The following is a 19,097-nucleotide window of genomic DNA, read 5'->3' on the forward strand; positions in this document are numbered from 1 at the left end:
GATGGAGCTTGATTATTAAGGGCTTTGTACGTGAAAAGGTGAATTTTAAATTCTATTCTTGATTTAACAGGAAGCCAATGAAGGCTGAATATGGCCCCTCTAGTTGATTTTCATAGTTTTGTGGATACAAAACTAACTTGGCATGGTATTGATACTAAATATTTTAGCGTATGAGGCAAACGAAAAATGAAACCCAAAGATCTTGACAAGCCTCTGTGTAAACAGAAACAGCTAAACCATATACAACTATGTGTTCAGTCTTTGTAGTCTACAAGTTAATGTTTCAATAAATTTTTAAGTGATACAAGAGCAGCATAGTTTTCACAAGGCTAAAGCGATCTCTTGTGGCTATAAATGATAATGTTTACTCCTTGGTTCTTGTTGGTCAGTATGAATTACCTTTTAAATTTGATATATGAGAATCATCAGAATATAAGTCGCAGGATCGGCCAAACTATGACAAAAAGTGTGAATTATAGTCCAAAAAATACGGTAATCAATTTAATCTTCTTTAACATTTTGTATAAAAATATCTAAACTGGACATGCAGAAAGGAGGCATGCTGACCAGGACAGTCCCACAGGGTCCAGAGCCTTCAGCATCTCAGGATAAATTTCCTTCACTCATGTTGCCATGACAACAGGGCGCTTTTTATCTCCTTCACCAACCTCAGAGAAAGTGATGGACTCACCTTCCTCCAAGAACTCAGACTCTGCTTCCTCCATGGAAGACATGGTGACCAGAGTGAAGAGATCCTTAGAGCGCTCCTCCCACCACCTGATAAAATCCTAAGTCCAGGTCTGCAGTCCCTGAACCAGACACAGCCGGGGATGGACCGTTCTGTCCCTTTTGGACCCATCAGGCAGACAGAACTTCTTTGAGGCAAACTGAAGGCCCAATAGTTTCCCCACAGCCACCAGAATCCTCTCTCTGGGTAACCCTAGAGCAGGAGAAAGTCCAGCCCCTCTGCAGGAGTTTGTTTCAAGAACCCAAGCTGTCCATGGAGGTGAGTCCAAACACTTCTCACTGGTACCAGTTAACCTTCTTCACCAGCTCTGGTTCCTGACCCAGCAGTGAGATGAACCTCCATGTCCATAGATCCAGATTGTGATCCCAGGAATTATAACACCCACCTCCCCGTCCTCACCTGTTACCCAACTCCTATAGAATCTGACCTCCCTGCAGATGGTGGCCCACATGGAGCGGTTCTGTAGCTTTTTGGACCTGGGTCAATCCAAGATCAACTAGTTAAGTCTCAAAATGGGTTATAATAAGTTTTCTTCTTCTGACAGGATTCCTAAGAGACTGACACGAACACATCAAGAGGAACCAGAACCCAGCTGTGTGTCCTTTAAGAGCGACAGGTCAATGGGTGCCTACTTTGACTTTAAACCTTCTGGACCTCCGTCCTCAGAGAGGTGAGCTGTATCTAACTGCTGCAACTGTGGAAACTGAGTCAGTCTGAAATGTTTTTATTCCAACATGTGTTTAACGTGAGCTCAGCTCTTTTTCCCACATTTCTATGTTCATATGTGAAGCGGTGTGTGTTGGATGTTCTCCAGAACCACAGCAGTGAAAGTGGAAAGAATGGATGTTGTTGGAGGCGTCCTGGATGCTGCTACATCATGTTTAACAGCTCTGATCTGTTTGCTTTTGGCCCTCATTGATTAGTCACCATCATTAAACACTTTTCTCTGGTTAAAGTCAAAGATTTAGTTTGGACTGGAGCTCACTCTGATTGGTTCTGTTCCATGTTAATGAGCTAACTGGACTCTTTAGTCCCTCTCCCAGATTCATAGTGATTGAATCAAATCCAACATGGAACCAACTGGACTTTCTTTCTTTGTTCCTGAACCGTTTTGTCATCGTATCTGAAAGTCTTCCTCAGTTTTAGTGACTGAAGAGTTTCAGTTCTTCTCAGCTGGAGCTGGAACAATCACTGGGATCAGAACCAGAGACTTGGTGTTGTTCCCTCACAGGAGTGTAGAGCTGCAGCTGTTCTTCAGCTCTTAAATATCTCAATCGATTTATTACATTTCAGTTGAGCTTCAGACAAGTTTGCAGAACTACAGCAACTCATTAAAATGTGTCCAGAAATGCTCTGATCTAAATGCTTCTCTAGATTTTTCTTCAACAGCTTTATTGTTACTTTGGGAAACGAATAAAATCCTGATTTCACGGCAAGGAATCATGTTGTGATATTTTAGCCAGTCACCACCCCTAGTATAGACCGGTCTCCTCAGTCGGGGGTCTGAGGTTCTGGAAATGACCCGTTACATTTCTTTGAGAGCCAAGAACAGAAACCCAGTTCCTCCCAGTGAACTCTCAGATGTTCCAGTTCTATTTGCAGACAGAGGTTTCTGGTTCTCTGTTCACAACCAGATGTCCTTCATGGACCTTTACCTTCTGATTGTCTCTGTGTGGACAGATATAATGTGAGCTCACTGGCTTCCAGGGACCTACAGGATCCATTTTACAATACTCACCATCACATCCAGGACAGAACCTTACATGGACACACCCACATATCTCAGACCTCCTCCAGGTCCACCCCACCTCAGATCTAGTCATCAGAACCTGCTGGATGTCCCACACACTGTCCTGAAGACCTGTGTGGACAGAACCTTCACCTCCACTGTCTCCAAGCTCTGGGTCACTGTCCCCACCAGCATTAGATCTGCTGACAGTGTGGACAGTTTGAAGTCCATGTTCAAGACTCACTTTTTAGAATGTCTACTGGGTGGTTCTGGTGGTTCTGGTCTTCATCCTTTTAGTTCATTGTGTTCATTTGATGCTCAGTTTTTCTGTTTTAAGGACTTTTACTGTGAAGCTCTTGGTGATTTCATCTGTGAAAACTGCTGGATTTCCTTCCTTCCTGATTGTTCTGGTTCCTCCACAGAGTGGACCAACAGAACTCAGAGGGTCCCAGAGGTCCGTCTGCCCGGCAGCATCAAACCCAGCTGGACTCCATATTTATGGTCTGTACATGTACAACAACTACTTTTCCATCAGTTCTGTTCAGTCGCCTCCATGCTGGACTTTGTGGACCAGTGGACCGTCAGTCTGTGCAACATGGTTCTGATGTTTGGTTCTGTTGTCACAGAGTTAAGCCCCTCCCCTCTAAGTCCCTAACTATGAGAGGTTAACTCTATCCAGCTCTCCATCTAACGGGTCTGACGTTCCTCAGTCTGTCGGGTTTTACCGGGTCCAGAGTTCTGAGGTAATCTATTCAAGCTGGTGCAGAAGAATATTCATCTAGCTGCTAACAGCTACATCCTTCAGAGCGTCCCACCCTTCTTCCTGTTGACATTTATCCCCTAAGTAGCCTTGCTGGGATCAGGTTTTCAACCCACAACCGTTAACAGCTGCTGTTCCTCTCTTTTACAATCTGTATCTGAGCTAGAAAGATTTTAGTGACGAGGAAAGAAAAAGTCACCAGGATGATGTTTAAACTGGGCCAAGGCAACCTTTGAAAACCTCCTAATTCTTCCAGAACCAAGACCAGAACTATTTTACCACCATCAATGAACCCCTTGATGAAAATGACTTTAATGACTGAATGTCCACAAATTATTTAGAATTTTATGTTTTTCTATAATTAGCAATGCTTAACATGGTAAAATAACAGCAGAAGCAAAATGATAATCAAATCACAACAACAGAATTTATTTAACTAAGCTAACTCTCCTTAGTTTGCTGATACTAATGAACTCTAAATCTAACTTTGATGAGCAGCAGATTTTCTCCATCGTTTGTCCCGGTTCTCTTTCCTCTCATGGGGTCGGCTCCTAGAACAGGTGTGGAGAGGATCTTCAACAGGCAGGTGTGAACTCTCTTTTTCACACATGCTGGAATCTTCTCCTTTAACACAGAACTCTTGGCTGACTGAAACTAGTCTTGATTAGCAGGACCAGAGCAGAACGTTAATCTCTCTTGCATGTAACTTGCAGCATTTTATTACAGGGGCTGAATAACTTTGGGCAGAACACAAAGCTTCTTATGGCCCACAGGCCCCTCAGTCCTGTCTTCTCCTGCTGTCTCCCAGCTGAAGGTCGTTCTCTGCTGCAGCTGAGATCAGACTTCACAGCATCTGTTGTTCCTCTGCTCACGTCCTCACTGACCTTACTGCACAGCAAGATGAGTTGATTCTGGTCCTGATGCAGGGTTTTGTTGACAGCCTGAGGGATGAATTCTTTAGTCGATCCATGTCCTGATGTCCTCGGTGTAGATGATTAGGAATCCGATGGGTCTCTGGTGTGGAGGAAATTGATAAACTGGCAAACAGCTCATCCAGGCAGTTGAAAGCTTGTGGAACAGATATTAGTGAAGCAGCCAGGCTTTTTCTGCTGTCCAGGTCTTCGTCTTGAGTTGTTTTCTGGGGGAATAAATCCAATCTGGAACCACAGCTCCACAGAAAACCCAAAGAAAATGATAAAAAAATAATGTAAAAATCCAAAGAAAGGGTAATCTGTCTCAGAACCATAATATGTAATGAAAAGTTACTCTGAGCTGCTTCTCGGTGTAGGAATGTGTGCACGTTAGTGAGAGTGATTGGGTGAATGTGGCTATAGTTTACAGCGAATGGGGGGTCAGCCTGACTGGAAAAGCGCTATATAAGTTCAGTCCATTTACCATTCCAATCTTTAAAGACAGCGTCCCAAAATATCAAAGAATACGGTTAATCCACTTTAAATCAACAGTGTCACAAAGTATCCCAGGAAGAAATATATTTCAGTTTAGATCCACAGTGTTCAAAAATCACCCAAGAAAAGCTTTTATAATTTGAATCCATAGGAGAAATTATCACATTATCCAAGGAGGAATAATAAGATCTGGAAACACTGCGTCTCATGGTTTCCAAGGAGAGGAATCCACCCTGGAGCAAAAGCATCAGGGAACCTTGGGTTGATCCTCTCAGGAGGTGAAGTCTTCAGCTGAAGCAACGCTTCCTCTCCTGGCTCCCAACATCCACCCCAAGGAAACATCCAATTGTCGACCAAAGTGCTGTACATATCAATAACACCAATAATAAAAATAAAATAAAACAGACATAAAAACAAAGTACACTGCTGAAGCATTTGGCCTTGGCAATCAGCAGGTACTGTGGAGCGCGTTCGAGTAGCGTGAGGCCATAGTGACTTCAGAATAATATTCCCTAAACAGGTGGCGAAAATCAAAAAAGCTTTTTACAGTCTATGACTTTTAGCCACTATAATTATTATTTAACCACCTGGTCACAGGCTTCAAATAGTTGGATGCATATTTTCGATATATTGTACAATCAAGCCATTAAGGTTATGGATAAAAAAGCAATACACTACCAACACTGTGAAATATTATATTAAGTATTTTATTGTATTAAGTATGCTTTTTGAATTAGCCCTACGACAGACTGGCGACCTGTCCAGGGTGTACCCCGCCTCTCGCCCAGTGAACGCTAGAGATAGGCACCAGCAACCCCTGCGACCCCATGAGGGATTAAGCGGGTCAGAAAATGGATGGATGGATGGATGTTTTTTGAATTAGACTGACTTGTACAAATTTGCAGATTTATGCTTGATTTCCAAAGTAAATACAATTTTAGCCCTAGCTCCTCTCTCAGAGTTCATCAGTCAGAGAAACAACAGTGACCAGAGGCTCTGAAAGAGGAGACTGTTATTCCTCTGAGGAAGAACACCTTTAGTCAGTCTGCCTGGTCTTTGAGAGGTGCCAGGGAATAAAACTCATTACCAGATGAAATCAGACAAATGTTAAATTATAAGGCTTCACTAAACATTTGAAAAAATCGCCAGTAGATATATACATCTGTCAACACTAAAACTACATCATTGTGCTGTATTTGTATATTATTTTTGTATTATGGTGTATTGTATTGTCTTTATTTTCTCAGCAGCAGTGTTTTGTTGTCTTTGTGTCAGGATCTGTCGAGTTCAATCTCATGTCTTTATTGTGTGTTGGTGTTGTACTTATTCCTGTATTTTATTGCTTGTTTAATATCATGGCCAGGGGACTACAGATTATAAATAGCCTTTGGTTGATTCTGGCTTTTTTAACTCATGAATTGTCATGTCATGTGTTTTATTATATTGCACTGTCCCCTTTTAAATAAATAACTCTAATCTAATCTACTCTAAAGTTAGTTCTAAAGCAACAGAGAATGAGATTTATCAGAAAGACCAAATATAAAAGGAAAAATAAATACCAGAGTAAGTAATTAATTATTCATAATACGGCACATTCAGGTAAAAAAAAGATGAAATATTCAAATTAAATAGTGGAAAAACACACCAGAATATATACAGAAATGCAATAAGCATGATAGTACAGCAGCATCTAAGAGTAGCTAAGGCGTGTGAAAGAGTACCTTAGCATCTGAGAGACTGTAAATGATTCATGTTCAGATCAGAACCAGTGCAACCATTATGCATTATTATTCAGAAACATCACAACCACCATACTCTTAAATATCTGATTCATTAATACCCACAATTCTGATTTATTGATATCTTGATTATACAGCTGATTTAATTCTGCATATGAAGAAAATACAATAATTAAACCTAATACAGCTTTTTTAAGGCCTTCAGCTGGTGAGATGGACTTTTTCCAGTAACTGCTGACTCAGGATTCTAATTTTAGGCCTGAGAATTTTGGAGTTTTCAATATTTAATTAATTTCCCAGCATGCATCTTGGGCTTGACCTCTCTGACCTTGACAGCTCCATGATCCCAGTCTGATGTGTCCTTCATGTATTATTCTGTTCCAGCTGCTGGAGGACAACATTGTCACTTTTGTGAAGAACGAGCTGAAGAAGATCCAGAAGGTTCTGAGTCCAGATGACCCAGACGGCTCAGAGAGTCAGAGAGATGATGAGGAGGTGTTGGAAAGTGAGGATGAAGAGCAGAGGAGGAGGAGCAGAGAGGCACTGATGAAGATCACTCTGAACTTCCTGAGGAGGATGAAGCAGGAGGAGCTGGCTGACCGTCTGCAGAGCAGTAAGAGGGTTTCTACAAAGATTTAACCTGATGGATAAATCACACATTTACTGATGTCTGAACAGATGGAATCACATTTATTCAGATCATCTTCAGAAGATCATGTTGTTTCCTTCCTGATTTCACTGTTTGTGTTAATTTAGAACATCTTGCTGCAGTTTGTCAACATAAACTTAAATCTGGTCTGAAGAAGAAGTTCCAGTGTGTGTTTGAGGGGATCGCTAAAGCAGGAAGTCCAACCCTTCTGAACCAGATCTACACAGAGCTCTACATCACAGAGGGAGGGACTGGAAAGGTCAACGATGAACATGAGGTCAGACAGATTGAAACAGCATCCAGGAAACCACACAGACCAGAAACAACTATCAGACAAGAAGACATCTTTAAAGTCCCACCTGGAAGAGATCAACCAATCAGAACAGTGATGACAAAGGGAGTGGCTGGCATTGGGAAAACAGTCTTAACCCAGAAGTTCACTCTGGACTGGGCTGAAGACAAAGCCCACCAGAACATCCACTTCATATTTCCATTCACCTTCAGAGAGCTGAATGTGCTGAAAGAGGAAAAGTTCAGCTTGGTGGACCTTGTTCATCACTTCTTTACTGAAACCAAAGAAATTTGCAGCTTTGAACACTTCCAGGTTCTGTTCATCTTTGATGGTCTGGATGAGAGTCGACTTCCTCTGGACTTCCAGAACCAGGAGATCCTGACTGATGCTACAGAGTCCACCTCAGTGGATGTTCTGCTGACAAACCTCATCAGGGGGAAACTGCTTCCCTCCGCTCACCTCTGGATAACCACACGACCTGCAGCAGCCAATCAGATCCCTCCTGAGTGTGTTGGCATGGTGACAGAGGTCAGAGGGTTCACTGACCCACAGAAAGAGGAGTACTTCAGGAAGAGATTCAGAGATGAGGAGCAGGCCAGGAGGATCATCTCCCACATGAAGACATCAAGAAGCCTCCACATCATGTGCCACATCCCAGTCTTCTGCTGGATCACTGCTACGGTTCTGGAGGACATGTTGGAGACCAGAGAGGGAGGAGAGCTGCCCAGCACCCTGACTGAGATGTACATCCACTTCCTGGTGGTTCAGACCAAAGTGAAGAAGGTCAAGTATGATGGAGGAGCTGAAACAGATTCAGACTGGAGTACAGAGAGCAGGAAGATGATTGAGTCTCTGGGAACACTGGCTTTTGATCAGCTGCAGAAAGGAAACCTGATCTTCTATGAATCAGACCTGACAGAGTGTGGCATCGATATCAGAGCAGCCTCAGTGTACTCAGGAGTGTTCACACAGATCTTTAGAGAGGAGAGAGGGCTGTACCAGGACAAGGTGTTCTGCTTCATCCATCTGAGTGTTCAGGAGTTTCTGGCTGCTCTTCATGTTCATCTGACCTTCATCACCTCTGGTGTCAACCTGATGGGAAAAAAACAAACATCTAAGAGGTATTCATTTTCTAAGAAACCTAAACTAACGTCTCTTCACCAGACAGCTGTTGATCAGGCCTTACAGAGTCCAAATGGACACCTGGACTTGTTCCTCCGGTTCCTCCTGGGACTTTCACTGCAGACCAATCAGAGACTCCTACAAGGTCTGCTAACACAGACAGGAAGTAGCTCACAGACCAATCAGGAAACAGCTCAGTACATCAAGAAGAAGATCAGTGAGAATGTGTCTGCAGAGAAAAGCATCAATCTGTTCCACTGTCTGAATGAACTGAAGGATCGTTCTCTAGTGGAGGAGATCCAACAGTCTCTGAGTTCAGGAAGTCTCTCCACAGATGAACTGTCTCCTGCTCAGTGGTCAGCTCTGGGTTTCATCTTAGTGTCATCAGCAGAAGATCTGGATGTGTTTGACCTGAAGAAATACTCTGCTTCAGAGGAGGTTCTCCTGAGGCTGCTGCCAGTGGTTAAAGCCTCCAACAAAGCTCTGTAAGGACACAGAATGTTGCTGCTTTTATTTCTGATAGTGAGAAATCTGCTAATGAGGTAAATATTGATTCATGTTGCTTCAATTTAGTTATAATGAACCAGTTCACAATAAAGAGAAGCATAAAGATGTGTAAAATTAAACAGATCAGTTAATCTTTCCAAGGAGAACATTGGTGACTGTAAAGAAATAAACAATATTTCTGATTAATTGTTTAATAGCAGATTTTTCTTCCTGTCTCCTCAGACTGAGTGGCTGTAACCTCTCAGAGAGAAGCTGTGAAGCTCTGTCCTCAGTTCTCAGCTCCCAGTCCTCCAGTCTTAGAGAACTGGACCTGAGTAACAACAACCTGCAGGATTCAGGAGTGAAGCTTCTCTCTGCTGGACTGGAGAGTCCAAACTGCAGACTGGAAACTCTCAGGTACAAAGTTCTCCATCCTGTTGAAACCAGATTTCTGTCCATTACCTGCTAAAACATGATGGAAATGTTAGTTCAGTGATAGATTTGTCAACTTTCATTTGACCTTTATTCCCTATGAATAAAAGCTAGACGCAGACTTTCCATGTAAGAGTGATTCTCAAATGTTTTTTATGCCCACATGAATCCCCCAACACAACATAATGGGGCCAAAAATGTAACTATTATTGTTTTCTACTTTGATGTGTTAAAGCTGGCGCTCTACAGATTTCCAAGAATCCTTTTTAAAATTTGAATACATCATATGACAATGGTTTCTCAAAGGTACACTATTTCAACATTGCCTCACTTTTTTAAATATATATTAACAACAATATAAAAGGTTTTTAGCCCTAATTATACCTACAGTCTACAGAAAGGATGTCACTGCCTGCAGACACAGCTCCTTCTCTCTATGGAAAAACAGCACATGGTTATAGGGTTAGGGCAACCCTGGGTTCACATTGAATGTGGTGCAGATCCAGTGTTGGTGCTGCAAGGAATCCAATTAATTAAAAACAAATGTATCAGCTCACATCGGTTGTGTGCGGTTGCGGGTCCGGTTACCGAGGCCCTGTGGAGCTGCAAAATATTCAGCAAGAAGGAAGTTTGACCGGACGCCACAGCGGTCCCCGGATCAAGCTCCTGAATTCCACGAGCTAAACAGGAAACGTCAGACGTTAGACAGGATAAAGTTCTGGTTAATTTCAGAATAAAATCACTGCACCAACTAAACTAGCTTTACTAATGTAAACAAAACAGAAACACGAAGGCCATAGATATAGATTCTGTGTCTCTGTCTCTATCAAAGTTAAGGACGTTAGCTTAATTCATCTGCATTTACAATGCAGACTACCTTGGCCTTAGAACATTAGCTAAGATTCATGTGTTGACATTGTATCATTTTATCTGATTTACCAAGTGGTCGGGTTGCTTTAACCTACTCATTACACAGCCTTGTGTTCTGAAAGCAGCCCAGCTTACCACAGGTTCTGCTACATGTTGCTGCCACTGAGAGACCTGATGTCACCACCACCATCATCATCAGCCATGGCAGCTGTTGAGGGACCTGCTACAAACATTTCTGTTATTTTTGAACATTTGGCAGCAAGTGCTTGAAAAGCAAGTTGTTGTTTTTATTCACACAATTTCTCTGAGCGTCCTCACTTTTTCTCCATCTCAGCATCCTCAATTGCATAAAGGTAGTTTATTTACAATGAACCAGTTCACAACAAAAGGAAACATAAAGACCTGTAAAATCAGAAAGATCCATCAATCTTTCCAAGGAGAACATTGGTGAGTGTACAGAAATAAACAATATTTCTGATGAATTGTTTAATAGCAGATGTTTCTCCCTGTCTCCTCAGACTGAGTGGCTGTAACCTCTCAGAGAGAAGCTGTGAAGCTCTGTCCTCAGTTCTCAGCTCCCAGTCCTCCAGTCTCAGAGAACTGGACCTGAGTAACAACAACCTGCAGGATTCAGGAGTGAAGCTTCTCTCTGCTGGACTGGAGAGTCCAACCTGCAAACTGGAAACTCTCAGGTACAAAGTTCTCCATCCTATTGAGACCATATTTCTGTCCATTGCCTGCTAAAACATGATGGAAATAGTTCAATGATAGATTTGTCAACTTTCATTTGACCTTTATTCTCTATGAATAGAAACTAGACGCAGACTTTCCATGTAAGAGTGATTCTCAAATGTTTTCTTTTGTGCCCACATGAATGCCCCAACACAACATAATGAGTCAGAAATTTAACTTTTGTTGTTTTCTATTTTGATGCATTAAAGCTGCCGTTCTAACGATTATCCAGAATACCTTTTAAAATTTGAATACATCATATGACAGTGGTTTCTCACAGGTACAATCTTTCAACATTTACACACTTTCTTAACTATATAATATTAACAACAATATAAGTCAGCAAAAGGATGTCACTGCCTGCAGACACAGCTCCTTCTCTCTCTGGAAAAACAGCACATGGTTATAGGGTTAGGGTAACTCTGGGTTCACATTGAACACGGTGCAGATCCAGTGTCGGTGCCGCAAGGAACCCAATTAATTTAAAACCAACGTGTCAACTCACATCGGTTGTGTGCAGTTACCGAGGCCGTGTAGAGCTGCAAAACATTCCACAAAAAGGTTTGACTGGATGCTACAACCATAGACATACACTCACCGGCCACTTTATTAGGTACACCTGTCCAACTGGTTGTTAACACTTAATTTCTAAGCAGCCAATCACATGGCGGCAACTCAGTGCATTTAGGCATGTAGACATGGTCAAGAGAATCTCCTGCAGTTCAAACCGAGCATCAGTATGGGGAAGAAAGGTGATTTGAGTGACTTTGAACGTGGCATGATTGTTGGTGCCAGAAGGGCTGGTCTGAGTATTTCAGAAACTGCTAATCTACTTGGATTTTCACGTACAACCATCTCTAGGGTTTACAGAGAATGGTCCGAAAAAGAAAAAACATCCAGTGAGCGGCAGTTCTGTGGGCGGAAATGCCTTGTTGATGCCAGAGGTCAGAGGAGAATGGCCAGACTGGTTCGAGCTGATAGAAGGGCAACAGTGACTCAAATGACCACCCGTTACAACCAAGGTGGGCAGAAGAGCATCTCTGAACGCACAGTACGTCAAACTTTGAGGCAGATGGGCTACAGCAGCAGAAGACCACATCGGGTGCCACTCCTTTCAGCTAAGAACAGGAAACTGAGGCTACAATTTGCACAAGCTCATCGAAATTGGACAATAGAAGATTGGAAAAACGTTGCCTGGTCTGATGAGTCTCGATTTCTGCTGCGACAGTCGGATGGTAGGGTCAGAATTTGGCGTCTACAACATGAAAGCATGGATCCATCCTGCCTTGTATCAACGGTTCAGGCTGGTGGTGGTGGTGTCATGGTGTGGGGAATATTTTCTTGGCACTCTTTGGGCCCCTTGGTACCAATTGAGCATCGTTGCAACGCCACAGCCTACCTGAGTATTGTTGCTGACCATGTCCATCCCTTTATGACCACAATGTACCCAACTTCTGATGGCTACTTTCAGCAGGATAATGCGCCATGTCATAAAGCTGGAATCATCTCAGACTGGTTTCTTGAACATGACAATGAGTTCGCTGTACTCAAATGGCCTCCACGGTCACCAGATCTCAATCCAATAGAGCATCTTTGGGATGTGGTGGAACGGGAGATTCGCATCATGGATGTGCAGCCGACAAATCTGCGGCAACTGTGTGATGCCATCATGTCAATATGGACCAAACTCCCTGAGGAATGCTTCCAGCACCTTGTTGAATCTATGCCACGAAGAATTGAGGCAGTTCTGAAGGCAAAAGGGGGTCCAACCCGTTACTAGCATGGGGTACCTAATAAAGTAGCCGGTGAGTGTAATATAAGAGTAGACGCGTCATTGGGCGGGTTCTGCCTCTGCTGCGATGCGTCAGAGCGTCCGCCATCTTAAATGTGGCAAATCTGCAGTTACTCAGTCACTTAAACAGTATCAGAGGGACTTTAATCTCTGAATATACTTTGTATTTGTAGTATTTTTTTTTGTAATATTACAAGTTTATTTTCGTATCCCTTTAGCTTCATTCTCCTGAATTTATTCTCCTAAAGAATAAAAATATTTAAAATAATCTAACCTGGCCCTATTACTCCAGGAGTGAAATAATTCTGCAAACTGTGTTTATTCTGGAAATGTTCCCCCTTAATTCTCATGATATGATGTTTTTATCATAACATTATCACTTTTGTGTTTGTTTGTTTATTTTTACTCTATTGACCTTGGAGTTTTTTTCCTCATATTATTAATTTTACCTTTTTAATACTCACCCAAAAGTCTGTTCCTAAAGGTTCACATGTGACACGGTTTTACAAAATAATGAAGACAACAATGTTTAGATTTAACAAATTGATCCTTATATTCATAACACATACACACACAAAAAAATAAATAAAAATAAATAATATATATATATATATATATATATATATATATATATATATATATATATATATATATATATATATATATGTGTGTGTGTGTGTGTGTGTGTGTGTGTGTGTGTGTGTGTGTGTGTATTTATTGCAGCACAGGAATGAGGCATCTTCTCTGATCCACGTTCACAATAACAGAACTCAACTTTTTTCTGCCACATACAATATGGCGGTGACGTTGACGTGCGAACCTGCGCCCTGTGACGCGTCTACGTATATATGTCTGTGGCTACAACGGTCTCCGGATCATGATAGACAGGATAAAGTTCTGGTGAATTTCAGAGTAAAATCACTGCACCAACTTAACTAGCTTGTCCAGTGTAAATAAAACAGCAACACAGTAACAAGAAGGCCATAGATATAGATTCTGTGTCTCTGTCTCTATCAAAGTTAATGACATTAGCTAAATTCATCTGTATTTACAATGCAAGCTATATCGGCCTTAGAACATTAGCTAAGAATATTGTATTGATGTTGTATCATTTTATCAGCTTCACCAAGTGGTCGGGTTGCTTTAACCTGCCCTGCTACAAAGATTTCTGTTATTTTTACACATTTGGAAAGTTCCAGAAAAGCAAGTTATGGTTTTTGTTCACAGTTTCTTTGAGCCTCCTCACTTTTTTTACATCTCAGAATCCTGATTTAAACGTAAAGGTAGTTTAGTTATAATGAACCAGTTAAAAAGAGAAGCATAAAGATATGTAAAATTAAACAGATCCATCAATCTTTCCAAGGAGAACATTGGTGACTGTAAAGAAATAAACAATATTTCTGATGAATTGATTAATAGCAGATTTTTCTTCCTGTCTCCTCAGACTGAGTGGCTGTAACCTCTCAGAGAGAAGCTGTGAAGCTCTGTCCTCAGTTCTCAGCTCCCAGTCCTCCAGTCTCAGAGAACTGGACCTGAGTAACAACAATCTGCAGGATTCAGGAGTGAAGCTTCTCTCTGCTGGACTGGAGAGTCCAACCTGCAAACTGGAAACTCTCAGGTACAAAGTTCTCCATCCTGTTGAGACCAGATTTCTGTCCATTACCTGCTAAAAACATGATGGAAATAGTTGAATGATAGATTTGTCAACTTTTATTGTCTTACCTTTACTCCCTATGGATACAATCCAGGCCTAGACTCACCATATGGAAGTGGGTCTCAAATGTTTTATCTTGCACCACCTTTGAAGAATGAACAACCCGCTTCTCCTTCACCCCAACAGAAGGGGTCAAAAATATAACTTTCATTTTCTTCTGTTTAATGCATTAATGTCCTTGATCTGAAAATTACGCAGAATCCCTTTTAAAATTGAAATACATTACATATTTAACTATATAATATTAACAACAATATAAAAGTTTTCTGGCCATAATAATGATAATAATAATTGAACTTTATTGATCTCACAATGGATAAATTCACTTTTGCATATTAACCCATCCCCTTGGGGAGCAGTGGGCTGCCACTGTGCGACGCAATCTGGGGTTAAGGGTCTTGCTCAGGGACCCAGAGTGCAGGCTGTGGGGATCGATCTAGGTACTTGCATCCTTTTCAGAGCACAAGAGCACTGCTCTAACCACTAGGCCACCACTCCCCAACTAATCATACCTACAGTCAAAACAAAGGATAAAACAAAAAGTTCACTGCCTGCAGACACAGTTCTTTCTCTCTCTGGAAGGACGGCACATGTTAATTTTTACTATCTATGAACCTCATCATCAATAAAATATAGAAACCCAAAATAGACAAGCTGAAAATAAGGCAAAAATAACACCAAGCCATTGATATTTAAGACAAACTTCAGTTACTTTAAGTTTTGTACTTTTTAAGTGTTTAAATAATAAAAGTGTTGCCTTAATAGTCCCACAGAGGGGTAATTTGTTATCTGCTTTTAAGTTATTTCTTAGGGAGCAGGGTGCTGCTGACACCGAGTGACACACAGGGAGCAATCTGTGCTCAAGGGTCTTGCTCAGGGAACCAGAGTAACAGAGTTACAACCTCTGGGGCCTCTCCAAGAAACAAATGCCAGCCTCTCTAACCTCTAAGCCACCACTCCCATGTGTTTATTAACATTATTCATCTACAGACAACCATATATTACCTCAATGCAGAGAAGTTGTTGCTCTGAGGATCACAACCGCCTGGGCTCCCACCAGTAAGGGGACCTACTGGTCACCCAGACACAATTCCTGCATTATTTATGTATGTTTGAAATAAAATAATTGAGATTTACAGTCAGAAAAGTGACAAAAAACTGGAGTGAGCAGCAGGAGAGATCAGAACAGAGAAAGATGAAGCAGAGCTGGAACATGAAAAAGTGAGAGATAAGCCCGGGATGTTATGAAAGAAGATATTTAGATGTCCGTTAAAAAGATGCATTAAGCCCCAAAATAACATTTGAATTAAGTATTTAATTTTCAGATTACTTTTTATTGTATTTCATTTAGTCACTATCTGCTCCACCATAACCTGACAATGAGTCAAAAGAAAAAGAAGACAGCAAAGATTATTTGTGCACAGGCAACACCACGACTGCTCAACTACACCTACAACCAGGACCCAGTGTTTTTCAAGGTGGAGTTCCTCAGAAAAACCTTTAATTATCTCCCAGTTTCCTACATTAAAGCAAAAACATGAGTGGTATGTAGTTTGTCTTTTCCACGTCCCAGTTTGTTGGTCATCACACCCACCAGAATGGCGTACCGCGAGCGAGCTATTTTTAGAACGTGACGTCATATTACGTGGTACGAGGTAGGGCAAATATGCGTTTTCCTCCACTCTTTCGCTGTACGTTACCCTTGGTTTTACTCAGTAAAACTGCCGCTTTTTCTAAGTCGAAGACGTCTCCTAACCATGGTTTTTAAACATTGTTATTATGGAACGTGCAACAGCGACTCGAGGTACGCTGATAGGCCGCATATGAAGGATGTTAAAGCCGCAAGCGGCGTTGATCGGCCCTCGCAGCCAAGCACCTCTCTGGCCTATTGGCCACCGCTGCGGTGCCGGCCGGCCAGCTGGCTGGCGGGGTTTGCGCACCGCCGGCCGCCCCCCACCGCAGTTGCTGTCACGCATTTTCCCGACCCGTCCACCGGATGATTCACACGAACGCGTTCGGCAGCGTTCCCCCATGACTCACAACAAATCTGGTGCAGACCGGTCGATGCAGCGAGGAGATACAGTCGTTGGATAATGATAATGCATTTGGCCACCTGACTGGACTAAATTGTTCGGCGGGCCGGACAGTGACTACAAACAAAAAAAAAACATCCGATGACGCCATGAACGCCGAGCAGGAGAAAAACACCGACTTACCGTTCCATCAACTCGGCCCGTTTTCCAGGCTTTCTAAGCCCTTGACACTCAAGCCATCGTTTGAGCTGAACGTTGGTATGTTATTCCACAGTTCTACCAGTAAACCGGGCACCTGGGACATCTTCTTACGATAGTTTAACAGCTGAAAAGTTGGTCATATCGTTGTATCTGTTGCATGTGTAACGGCTGGTTGCTACGTGCGCTCTCACACTGTTTGCCCTACCTTAGCGGCAAGGGGCGTTGCTCATGAGATGGTGACGTCACGTGCGCGGTACGCCATTGACTCAGCACACCCGAAACACACACGGGCCAGAGCCCAGAGTCACAGGGAAACTAGTGATGAGACAGAAAGAGAATGAGATGCAGTAAGTAGGGAAAATATGGGGAAAAGTTTAATAAAAAGTGGAAGAAAGAGATCGCACTAAAAGGCTGGATCTGACCTCAGATGGGAGATGTCTCAAAGGCATTTTGCGGATTCTGAAAGTGTGAAATTAGTGCTCACCATACGCTGCTAACGCTACTGATTCAAACCACTGCTTTATTCTTTTTCTCATCTTAAATTCTTGACTCTATCAATGAGATTAAAGTGATCTAAACACCAGAACAGTGGTTCTACTGGGACCACCAGTTTATCTTTGGTATTTTAGGTCCAGTTGGAAGTTTGCTTAAAGCCAGAATCTTGTGCAGAGTTGGTCAGTTTACAGAGTTTCCATCCCAGTGAAGCTCTAGTCAGGATTCATCTGTTTAAATGTGTCAGATGTTACTTCTTATTACCTACAGAACAAAATACGCTTTGATTTATATTTTATATTCATTTAAACTACATGAACAGCAGTTTCTTGATCACTACTTTCTCATTTTAACATCATGTGTTGCATTGTGTGTCTGCAGCTTGTCAGGCTGTCTGGTCTCAGAGGAAAGCTGTGCTTCTCTGGCCTCCGCTCTGACCTCCAACCCCTCCCAATTGAAAGAGTTGGACCTGAGCTACAATCATCCAGGAGACTCTGGAGTGAATCTGCTGTCAGCTGGACTGAAGGATCCACGCTGGAGACTGGAAGCTCTCAGGTATGGAGGAATAAAGGTATAGAGGTACTTTATGAGAAAGTCTGATCAGACTGATTTATGACATAAATCAAAACCTCCTTGATTTAACCACCCCCATCCCTGTCCGACCCCTCTTATCCTGGTAGACTCAGCACGATGGTCTGATTCCCCAGAAATAGTGGAAAGCTGTGGGCTGACTTTGTGCATGATTGGGACAGAAAAAGTTAAAAATACAAAGGTCACTAATCATAATCTTAAGGATGTGTAAATTATTATTATTATTATTATTTTTCCTTGAATACAGCTGTGAATAGAAAAAAAGGAAAAAAAACAAAAAGGAAAAAAAAAGGAAAAAAAAGAAAAAAAAAGAGAAAAAAGGAAAAAAAAGAAGAAAAAAAAGAAAAAAAAGGGAAAAAAAGAGAAAAAAAGGAAAAAAAAGGAGAAAAAAAAAGGATGTGTAAATTATAATAGCTGCTATGGACGAGCAGTGAGGATCTTTACAGGCCAGTTTTTGTGGTATTTCCTGACAGTGCCACCTTAAGACTGCGGAGTTTTGTTTATTGTCCACTCAGAATAATTTCTTAAGTAGTTTTATTGTTCTGCATCTTTTCTGTCAGCTCATTTTAGCTGACAGCAGATGTGGCTAACTAAGCTAACTTTTTCCCTTCAGTTGGTGATTCTGATCATGTTTAGTTGTCTTGTTTGCTTGATTTCCACATTATCAGTGATTGAAGCACAAGACTGGAAGACGATAAAACAGTTTTTATTTTTCCTAGATCTAGTTTGGGCTACAAATAAAGGTCTGTCAGGTTTACTAGACAGCATGTGGCTGTAAAGATTTGTGTAATCTACTAATATGAGTGGTTGTGTCATGATTTCGGCACTGTTGCCTGGTCTGATCTCTCATGTCACACACCTGTTCTAGCTCCGCCCGTTCCTCATCACTTCAGATCTGTTCCACCTGCTCTCACTAGTATATAACCAGCTCTAAGACCAGGCAACAGTGCCAGTTTATTTCGATCCTTGTGTGAGACTTATCCCAGCGTTTATAATTCTGATTCCTGATCCTGACCTGTTTGCCTTTCGACCTCCGAGCCTGCTTACTCCTGTCTGATTCTGTTTGCCCGATCTGACCTCTGCCTGTTCTGACTACCCGCTGGATCTCTGCCCCGTGTACCGAACCTGGAACCTTGACCCGACTCCGTCCTGGATTATCCTTCGGTACCTCACTGGCTCTCTGATCTCCTGGCTCCGACCTTCGACCACGTCCCCGACTTCGGCTTCGCTCTACGGCTCATCCTGTTGACGTTTGCTCTCACGGTTCTGATCTCCTGCCTGTCCTCTGACCACCGAAACACCCACTGCT

General features: G+C 42.1%; 1 protein-coding gene across 1 annotated transcript; it reads left to right on the forward strand.

Moving 5' to 3' along the window:
- The first annotated feature begins 1,256 nt into the window (after positions 1 to 1,256).
- Positions 1,257 to 17,799, forward strand: LOC118564090 (NACHT, LRR and PYD domains-containing protein 12-like). Its single transcript, XM_036140761.1, has 8 exons — positions 1,257 to 1,418; positions 2,900 to 2,978; positions 6,767 to 6,995; positions 7,139 to 8,930; positions 9,175 to 9,348; positions 10,752 to 10,925; positions 14,202 to 14,375; positions 17,579 to 17,799. Exons 1-8 carry the CDS (start codon positions 1,261 to 1,263, stop codon positions 17,772 to 17,774), a joined length of 2,976 nt encoding a protein of 991 aa, XP_035996654.1. The 5' UTR covers positions 1,257 to 1,260; the 3' UTR covers positions 17,775 to 17,799.
- The last annotated feature ends 1,298 nt before the right edge of the window (positions 17,800 to 19,097 follow it).

Source organism: Fundulus heteroclitus, chromosome 9 (genome assembly GCF_011125445.2).
Source record: "Fundulus heteroclitus isolate FHET01 chromosome 9, MU-UCD_Fhet_4.1, whole genome shotgun sequence".
NCBI lineage: Eukaryota > Metazoa > Chordata > Actinopteri > Cyprinodontiformes > Fundulidae > Fundulus > Fundulus heteroclitus.

What these genes read in the sequence shown, in the direction of transcription:
- LOC118564090 (XM_036140761.1), top strand. Translation starts at nt 1,261, where the DNA reads ATGGGTTATAATAAGTTTTCTTCTTCTGACAGGATTCCTAAGAGACTG. An exon ending in AGCTGGACTCCATATTTATG is followed by an intron (nt 2,979 to 6,766) that starts GTCTGTACATGT and finishes ATTCTGTTCCAG; the next exon opens with CTGCTGGAGGACAACATTGT. An exon ending in AAAGCCTCCAACAAAGCTCT is followed by an intron (nt 8,931 to 9,174) that starts GTAAGGACACAG and finishes CTGTCTCCTCAG; the next exon opens with ACTGAGTGGCTGTAACCTCT.